This window comes from Lepisma saccharinum, chromosome 10, assembly GCF_977018435.1.
Source record: "Lepisma saccharinum chromosome 10, izLepSacc3.1, whole genome shotgun sequence".
NCBI lineage: Eukaryota > Metazoa > Arthropoda > Insecta > Zygentoma > Lepismatidae > Lepisma > Lepisma saccharinum.
The window spans coordinates 81,441,477-81,452,033 of record NC_139238.1 but is presented as its reverse complement, the minus strand read 5'-3'; the positions used below and the strand labels follow the sequence as shown (position 1 = coordinate 81,452,033).

Below are 10,557 nucleotides of genomic sequence, written 5' to 3'. Positions count from 1 at the left end.
CATTGTCAGTACAACGTGATTGAAATCATTTGGGCCCAGGTGAAGGGGTATGTAGCTGGCAAGAACAAGACTTTCAAAATTGTCGACGTAGAGAAACTGACTCACGAAGCAATAGACAGAATAGGTGTTTCCGATTGGGCAGATTGGGTGGCTCACGCAGAGAAAATACAAGAAAATGACTTCCAGCATGAAATAGTCAGAGACGATGTCATCGAGCAGGTCATTATAAATTTGCAAGACATGGATTTCGAAGAACTTGAATCAAGTGACGAGGTTGACAGCAGTACGGAATGAGCGTTATGTAAGTAAATGGCATTTTAATTTTTCATTTCAGTTCATATTATGCATGCCAGACAGTTGTTTTGTTATTGTGAGTGCCACAAGACCGGCGAATCGTATCTGCGGCAAACGAAATTGCCTTTGCCGCGCCCCGAAAGAATAAATCAAGTTCTTCTCTCGTTTTCTCAGTAACCAAATAACGTATTGCTGTAAATATTATACAAACTTAAAATTAGGAGTTTTCTTTGTAACTTTCTCACTAAAAGTTGTTTCAAATCTAATTTAATAAAAATCGGCTCGCAAGAGAACTTTTTCTCTATACAATAATGGTCAATAAAATATTTCATTTCTTTCACTTAGTTTCAAGATTCTACACATTTAATTTACAGCACAATACGATTGTCTAAAGCTTTCTGGTAATACTCCTGCAGGATTGGTATCGATTGTTGCAATAACAGCCGTGCAGTGGGAATTTACAATTGTTCGAATGTAAGCCGTTGTTTTTTTATTTTCTAAGAGCTGGCGAGAACCCCGAACGGTGAGTAGGTGGCAAAATCGAAATGTATCTCCCTCTCTTTCTGCATGGATTTGTCAAGGTCAGCCACTTTCATATCGCTCGTTGACTCTAACAGGTCTACCATTTTCTTGTTCTACATTTTGAAATAAATTACTATCTACATTTGAACATTCAGCAGTTTCTGAATTTGTTACCTCTGGAGTTACTTTTAATAAATCACTGACATTACTATCAACACATAAAGTGTCACTTGCAGTGACGTGCGGTGATGTCGACACTTGGGGTAGCAATCAGTGGCGTGCCCAATGGAGATTGGTGTGGCTCATAATCCCTCCTCCCCCCATTTACGGTCCAGTATTCCTAAAAATAGAACGTCAAAGAAAGGAAAGGTTTTCAAAATGAGGAAGGACTACTGAAAAGAAGCATATGTTAATCCCACCCAGTTTCGAAAATCCAAAACATGTTGAATTGACTATTATGCCAGAGATCCTGGGTTTGAACCCCGACTTGGGTATGGGTGTTATTTGTGTTTGTTCCTTCATCAATTTTATTGTATCATCTTGATGAATAGCCAAAAGTGTAGGAAAAGGAAAGTAAAACAAACCAAATATCAAACAATCAATCAATGATTTTATTTGATTTATGCTACTTAGCATTGCTGACACATTTGGTTAATCGCGAAGATGATACAATACAATTAATGAAGAGACAAACACAAATAACACCCATGCCCAGGTAGGAGTTCGAACCCGGATTTCTTGGTGTCGTGGCATGCAGTGATAACCACTACCCCGCAGTTGTTTGATTTGGTGTTTTGTTTAAGTCCACTTTATGTACATAAAAGCTAATCGGGACTGGACCTACAGTTTAAAGTGGGATCCGAACCACTATGTGCCTCCACCGGGTACTGATCCGGGGCCACTTGCACTCAACCACGGAGGTTGGCCAACAACATAAGATGAGTAGAAAGCTCTAACTATTCGGATACGTGGGTATCGGTAAAGCAAACTGCGTATTTACTCAGTGGTACGTAAATTTCAATTGGATTATTGAAACACCATATTTGTATATGATTAACGTTTTTCCAAAAAAATTGTATTGCTTGATTTCCCTAATTTCTCCATCTCACGATCTTGTTACTGAAGGATCCAGGCTCGAGCCCTGGCCTGTGCATGAGTTTTCTTTGTAACCACTCTTCATCTGTTTAATTTAATCAACGTTCATCGTCATGGCAGAATTTAGGTAAAGTGATGGAAAAACAACTTGAAGAAAGGGGGGGAAATACAAATAATTTCCTCTCAGTGCATCTGCAGGGCACTTTGAAATCAGGAGTCCAGAGTTCTCTGTTTGTGATTGTCCCTCGTGACTTCCATAAGCTCATTAGCTACTTATCGCGATTAAATCTATACAGCTAGAAAAAGTGATGGAAGGTGGCAAAAATTAAATATATTAGAGGGGATGAACAGGTAACAAAACACACTTTTTTCTACTTTCTTGAATGATATTCATTTGGCTTTTTGAGATGATGGAAGCAGCCCCGGCATCCACCCACCGTTGAATAACATGGGTACCTGGGGGAAACCCTGGGGGGTAAAGGCAGTCAGGGACGTGATTCTGATCACATCACCCCCACTCACGACTGGATCAAGAAAGTGTGGGGCGTTACCCCCACACCCCTATATGCCTTCATGATGTGGTACTATGCAAAGGGGAGCACTTTACTGTTTTTTTTTGTTTTTTTTTTAGTTCTGGGATACATTTTTCATTCCAAATTATTTCATTATTCACTGCAGAGTACAACACATAGGAACAAAAATGTGTACTCGTCACGGGTTCCAATCTGGCTTGAATTGTTCTTTCTGAGGTCCCTTCATCAATTTCATTATATCATCACTCATCCTCATTTTCGCGATAACCAAATGTGACAGAAAAGTGAAGTAAAATAAACCAAACCAACAACAATAATTAGAACGTGTGTTATTTTGCCCAAATGAATACATCCATATTTATGACTGTTTAGCTTACCCATTTTTTATTGGAGGCCAAATTATTAGTATATTTAAATAAAACACTACTAATAAGAGAGAGAGAGAGAGAGAGAGAGAGAGAGAGAGAGAGAGAGAGAGACAGCGTGAGCAAATATTTGTTATTTAATCATTATATATTCCATATTTGAAAAAAAGAGAAGATAAACCATAACATTTTTGTCTGCACATAATACAAGTACGTTCCGCTTCATATACAAATAAAACTACATCCCATATTATACATACATATTGTACAATGTTTAAAAGGTTGTATAAATACAGAGAACATAAGTAGTGCAGAAAATTTTTTCTCTGAGTTCTGTAGAGGCTTTACAAAGGAATCTAAGGGAACCCAATCTCCTATCTGTCCTATAGTAGATAGACTGGAGGACCTGAAACCACGGGCATTCAATCATTGGAGCGGGGGGTGAGGGGGCAAGGGAGGTACAGGCAGAAATCTTCCCTTTCCCCTGGAGTGGTTGCCTATACCTGAATCTGGTAAGGCAGAAGAAGAGCCAGCTAGGGTATTCAGCCTTGCCAGTTGATCACATCGAGGGACGAGAAGCGCAGGTAAAGAAGTGTTGCATATGAACTGAGGCTTCAAGACAATAAATATTGTGATTTGAAAATAATTAGAGACGTGAGATTGATTGATCTATCTCTGCTAGACTAGCTATTCCTCAGTGCATGTCACTGGTCACTTGATTTTTTCTTCTGAATTCTGTGTACCATCTACAACATTTTGACTGTCATTGTTTTTAACTTGTGATCCATTAAATGGTATCTGTACAGTCAGAGGTAAAATTACATTGGAAGACATGTCAGTGTTGCCATCTGTCCCATCGACACATGATCCTGTAACATTTTCCAGGAATATAACACCTCTTGCTTTAATAACCTTACCAGGATTTGAAGCATCAGCTAATATATAACCTTTTGTAAAGTCACAGTACCCTACTATAATGTATGGTTTCGACTTGCTATCCCATCTTCTTTCGTTGATGGTCTGATGTCAAAACATATGCTGTACAACCAAATACACGAAGGTAACTTAAATTAACTTTATGTCCTGTCCACATTTCTTCTGGGGTAGCATCTTTAATTGCAACTGTAGGACAAACATTCTTCAGGTATACACCTGTTGAAATTGCTTCAGCCCAATATCTCTTACTGAGATTAGCATCATGAAGCATTGTTCTAGGTTTTTCTACAGTTGTTCTGTTTAGTCTCTCAGCAACTCCATTTTGTTGCAGAGTATATGGAACACTTGTCTCATGGATTATACCATGTTCACTGAGATACACAGAAAATTTCTTGTTACAGTATTCTGTACCATTATCTGATCTAAGTTTCTTTATATTTTTAAATTACATTGATTTTCTACAAAAGCTTTGAACTCTACAAATTTTTCAAATACTTCATGCTTAAATTTAAGAAAATATACAAAACTCTTCCGAGTATAATCATCACTCAGTGATAGTAACAAATATCATGCACCGCCCCCAACTTGATTCGGACATTGATCCACAAACATCATAATGTATTAACTCTGGTTTTTGATTAACTCTTTTTGCCTTTCCCTTTCCCTTGGGAAAAGATGCAGTTTTCTGCTTCCCCTCAATGCAAGGATTACATGGTTTTGGGGTGTCATCCTGAAAACATATTCCATCAGTTAAATTATCTCTCAATGATATCATTCCTCTTAGACACAAATGGCGTAAACGTATACGCCATACATGTTGTGAAGCATTAACTGACAACATAGCTACTGTGTCTTCACAATTTTCAAGAGGATTTACAGAGGTATTGTTTAAATTCATCATGGATAAATTTTCAGCCTGGTCTAACTTAAAAATACCACCTACCTTTGTTGCTGTAAATTTTGGAGTAGCCTCAATCTCAATATCAGATACATTGTAACCACAACACCTGTTTTTATCAAAAAGCATAACATAACCTTTTTCAGTAACTTCGTTAACAGACAACAAATTAGCTCTACTATCTGGAACATACATCACTTCAGATATTAACTTCTGCACATTATTTTTGAGATTTACTTTCACATCACCAATTACATTACTTATCAAATTTTAATTATTTGCAATGGTAATTTCAGATGATTTAGAATTTGAGTAATTAACAAACCAATCTTTACGTTTACTCATATGTGAAGTACACCCTGAATCTAGTAACCAGTCATCATCATTAAACATTTTACTGGCATAGGCACTGTGGGTAGTCAACAACAATGAACTATTGTGTTGCGAAGAACTTGATCCTTGCTTCGCAACTGTAGGTTTCTTCATCCGCTTTTTAGACTTCTATAGTTGAGGACATCTTGGCTTTATGTGGACTTCCTTCTTGCAATGATGGCAAATAGGCACAAATGGGCCCTTCTTCTTATCTGAAGCTAAATATTCAGAATCCTTGGAAACGCTTTCACTTCATCGAAAATCACTCTGCATGAGCCGTGACTTCACAAACTCAATTGTAAGTTTTGTCTGAGTTTCTTCAACACCCATTACCAAAGGATTAAACTCCTCAGGCAATCCAATCAACATAATTTCGGCGATTTCTTCATCATCGATACTGCATCCCATGTTCGCTAACTCTTGTTGGATGAGATGATTTCACCCAGGTACAAGTCCATTGAAGGAAAATCTTCATAACGCACTCTGACCAGTCTTCTTTTAATTGCTAAGCACCTACTTATACCTTGGTTTTAATAATCTGCCTTCAGATTATCCCATGCTGTCTTCGCACTTTGCACACTCCATTTAACCCATACTGACTTTTAAGGTTGAGACGCTCTATCCTTGATTCGGCGTTGTCATCTCTGCATGGAAGTTAATGACAGACAGTTTAAACATCTTCTGTGACGTGGTTCTCTCGGCACCTCCACTCTGCACACAGTGAACATGTCAACACATATGCAACCTAGCACAGCACAACCACCATCTTTGTTTTTCTATGTAACGGTGATGTCCACTACGGATATTCGCTTTCTTCTTAGTTGTCAGTCTCCACATATCACTTTCCGTGGATAACCCATCTTGCTAAACCCTTCCCTACCCCCATGAATTCAACAGACTCATTCACTTCCTTTGGGGAATGCCTTGCACATCAACTTCACACATCTGCCATGTGCTTTTTTGAATAGAACATACCGCATTTCCTTGTGGAACGCCCTTTGCCGCAGTCATATGGTTGGCCATTGTGTCACTATTTGCTTGTAAACATAATTTTCACATTTTTTCCCACTTCAATAACTCCAAAGGGGTGCTAAGGGTCCCGGGTTCGAATCCCGGTCGGGCTTGGTTGTTTGTGAATGTCCATTCATCAATTTCATTATTTCATCACTCATCCCCATCTTCGCAAATTAGCCAAGAGGCACAAAACGCGAAGTAAAATAAACTAAATCAAATCAAACCAAAGGGGTGCCATTTTTGGCATTTCGTCTCATGAACTTTTGTGTTTATTTTCACTTGTAAAATCACTTACTAAGTGTTGGAAACGAACTTTAGTAACACCCTGTATATGACACTGTTTCCTCACACCTGGAAAATGATACAGTTGTTACAATCATACAGTCGTAACTTTTACATGATTAAAGATATGTTGAGAAGAACTTCACCACTGCATTTATCGTGAAATTTTAGCCTGATATGACTCTATTCTGACTACCGCACTTGAAAGCCAGGGTGGGTGATCCATGGTCGGAATTTTTCTGGTTTTGTCCCCACATAAAGCAGCTGTAGGGCTCACCCAGATTCAAATCAAATGGTACTTGGGAGGTTGAGGTGAAGGAAGCTGCAGCATGGTGCTTATCACATCACCTCCAAGATGGTTGATATCAAAAATATGTGGGGCCCACATACCATAAATGTGTTTTCATGGCATGGTGCTATATATATGCACAGGGAAATTTACCTTTTCCTGTATATATTGTATTTGTTTCTGAACATCTGAGTAACTACGTTTATTTTTTACATACGCATATACGAACCCTCTACTATGCCAATGGATGAGGGCCCCCCCTAAAGGCTTACTTGACTCCCCCCCCCCCCTGCACTGCAGGGTTTTGCGGCTTGTAGATCCAGCACTGAATTTCAGACCTTTCGATATTTCTAATATGAACATTGTTGAATGACTTTCATTTGTCAATATTGTTGAGTCATGAATGCTCTGTTTCAATGACAATTAAATCATGTGTGGATGGCTTTACTTAGAATTATGGTTCAAATAGATATTGAACCTTGTTCATTGGTGATCTGTGCCAATTCTCTACTGTATTGTTAACAAGCCAACTTCTGGCCACCCTACTATTTCCACAACTTTGAAGTTTGCATAAGCTTCTGAATGTCCATTCATACCAGGTATACTGTATATGCTCTGTGTTATTGGACATGTACAAAGTCTTTGCATGTAATCACTAATGGCATCTCCCTGCAATTGAGGGAACTAGTTGAACTGGATGATTTTCTTTTTCATAGACAATTGTTACTTATAACTTATTAGAGAGTCATGTGAAAAATTGTGAACGAGCCAGTGTCAATGTCTTACAACCTTTGGCCCACATGCAATTTCAACAACTTAGATCACCATGTAAATTTTGTAGAAGTGTTGACTACAGTTAAATTGGAACTTCTTGGCTTGGTCCAAAGTTGGCAGCTACTGTCACCTAAAGCACCGTTTAACTCATGGAATCGTTACTTTAGGTAGTTAGCCAGCCTAACAGCTTGGCTATGAGAGGGGTTTAAATGTGAGAAGGGGGAATAATTAATGCTCCTTTGTCCTTCACCTATTTATTATGCACAGGCCGAACAATGAGGATGAACATGCCTGAGCCGGGTTTGAACTACTAAAGACATAAATTACTAGTGTCATCACTGTACCTGATCTGGTCCGTCAGCTAGGTTGCGTCGGCCCCTTGTGGTCCGATGATGGTGTGTACTTTGGACACTGCCCAACCTTTGCACGGACACATTCCACGAGTTGAACCACTTAGGCTACTAGCTTCTGACTCTCTCGGCCACTAACTTCCGACTGTCCTCGCGACCTCTCATCACCAGGGACTTGGCTGGTGTTTGCTGATTTAGCATTTAATGCCGACTCGTGACAGAATCTTCATGCCTTTATATATCAGTGGCATTGAAGAGGAGTGGTAATCGATGTGGTGAGTGCATGTTTCAACTGGCTGTAGAGCTACACCGCACACTGACTTTGTGGAGGCAACATTTTTTGATTATGTGATTCACAACTCAGTGCTACTTGGACATTTTATCAATAACACTGTATTTAGAATAATTGTAAAAGTAGGAATCGCAGGCCACAATTTCAATTTATGTTGTAAATAGGTAGAAACATTTGTCTGCTTTCTATGGATGCATTGCATGCCTTCATGCCAGAGCATGGTGAACAACATTCAATCTGACAACTCGTGGGAAAAGTAGCAGCTGCTCTGCTCAGGAATCTTTTGATTTGAATTAGTTGTATGCCACAGGAAATAACATAATGGTGCACTTGTATTATTGGATACTTCTTTTTTTATTTAGCATCTAAAAAATACAAATTTTTATATACAGTTTTCATTCAGTTGACAACTCTAGTTGCAAATGTCATTAATGCTGTATTTTATCTGTAGGTTTGTCTTGTTTCTTGTGATAGTTCTGAAAAACAAAATGGAAAACACCTTTGTATTTAACAGAATAATGAGATGGTATATGTAAGTGTTGTATGTTTTAATTTGTTTGTTATACTTAACTTGATATGAGAAATGTCTGAATTCACTGATTTGATTTGATATTATGAGTTGTTCCTGATTCAGGATTAGAGGGAGAGGTGAGGGGGGGCTTAGCTGTCAAGAATGATTTGAACATCTGTTCAGAAAATGTTTATTCAAATGATGTTCCACAAAAAAAAAAAAAAACTGGGTTCAAACTAATCATCAATTTTCTTAATTGCACACATTTATGATAACACATTGAGTTCCAAAGTTAATTCTGTATCTGGCATTGTATAGATGTTGTTGGTACATAGCAACAACACATAATGTCAGATTGTTTATAGATGAAGCACTACATGCATTTGTTTGTTAGTAGCCTGTGACTAGACAATTTTTGTATCTGTCAATATTCTGTGCATCTCATCTCTTCCCATACAGGGAATGCAGGTGATATGCATAGTACGTATTTTCTGTCTTTTAGTCCAAATTGACTAACATAGCAACAACACATACTGCTCGACCAGTTCATTGAGGTGTGTCATCGCAGTCGGATGTGCGAGGTGAAGGATTGAAATTAATGTATTGTTTTGTATCTGGCATTGTACACCTCTCTTTTATGTAACACCTGAAAAATTTGGACTGGCACTGACCCCTCCCCCAAAGTTAACCTATGATCAACCAGGACTCTCTGGCATACCATGCCATTGCTCTTCCAAATTGTGGAATCCTACTAACCCAGGTTCACCTGATTTTTTTTTTTGTGCACTGGTTTGCCTGGATGAAAATTGTGTAAACCAGTGATACTGCAACAGGATTTGATGCCTTTGAATTCATTGAGACATCCATCAATAGTTTTTTTTTTTATCGAATTAAGTAATCAAAGAGATACAAACTATTTGCCTATTGTCATCACTTGTTCTATTAAATATTAGCAATCACACATACCAATATTTTTCAAGATTGAATTCCTACTATTATTACTCCTCCTTTTTCTAAATAATCAGTGTTCATACAATAGAAAATTAAATGTTGTAAATTATCAGTAATATGTGTATAAATTACGCACCTGTTTAGCTGAATTATGTATCTGTGCTGCCATGGTACTTCCTGTCTGTTCAACCAATTCATGAAAACAGCCATTCTTATTTTGTAGTAAGTTGTATGGGTGATCGTATTCCTTCATGCGAAAGAGAAAATGGAAACTTATGCATATGTTACTTGTAAATGGGGAAACAACAACATACATATATAAATATATGTATATAGAAAGTTGAAAAACATAGGAAACACTCACATCCTCTATTCACCTGCCCCCCTGAACCCTACTCAAATACGTGGCATTTATACTGACTAGATATATACTTACTTGTTTCTGATGTGTCAAACCCCCAGTTTGTACACCTTCTTTGAAATATGTGCTAAAGATTATATTCTTTTTTTTTTTTTTTTGCAGATACCTCTCATAGAGTACTTTTTACACTGTAAAATTTTTATCAGGTCCTCCACCAGAGATATTGGGACTCAAATTTTGGCAAAAATGAGAAAATAGCATTTTCAAAGAGCTATAACAAAAAGAGGAAACCAGTATAAAACTTAGGTTGTATATGTTTCCACTGAAAAAAGTATAGCTCTGATATTACATTACTTCCCTAGTAAAAAAAATTCTAAACTTTGATTTTTATTCCAAATTGAATATCATTTTTGGCCCCAAATTTCAGCCATTTGCATTAGAGATTGTGAAGAAAAAGGTACAGAACATAAAATGTAGCTTGAAATGTACTGAAAATAATGTTTTTTACACCAGCTTTCTATCATTTTTCTTAGTTGAGTTATCATAATTATAGAAACTGCAAAGACCAAAAATGCTGCAAGTCATGAAATAAAAATAGCTGTCATTTTAAAATTAAGTCCAGTTTCAGAAAAATAATGCCTGTTTTGAACTACCCTTGCATAGGGGTTATAACGACAACAAAAAATGAATTTTTTTAGAAAAATGATCAAGCAACCAG

The 10,557-nt window shown here is 37.6% G+C and overlaps 1 protein-coding gene across 1 annotated transcript in view; it reads right to left on the bottom strand.

Annotated features, from left to right (window-relative positions):
* Positions 1 to 8,425: 8,425 nt before the first annotated feature.
* The window catches only part of LOC145993984 (ATP-binding cassette subfamily C member 4-like), a 116,748-nt gene continuing 114,616 nt past the window's right edge, over positions 8,426 to 10,557 (bottom strand). The window contains exons 26-27 of the mRNA XM_083130016.1: positions 9,615 to 9,725; positions 8,426 to 8,492 (exon numbers count right to left, since the gene is read on the bottom strand). Coding sequence (XP_082986142.1) covers positions 8,445 to 8,492; positions 9,615 to 9,725 — 159 coding nt within the window. The 3' untranslated portion in view covers positions 8,426 to 8,444. The remainder of the gene's footprint in view (positions 8,493 to 9,614; positions 9,726 to 10,557) is intronic.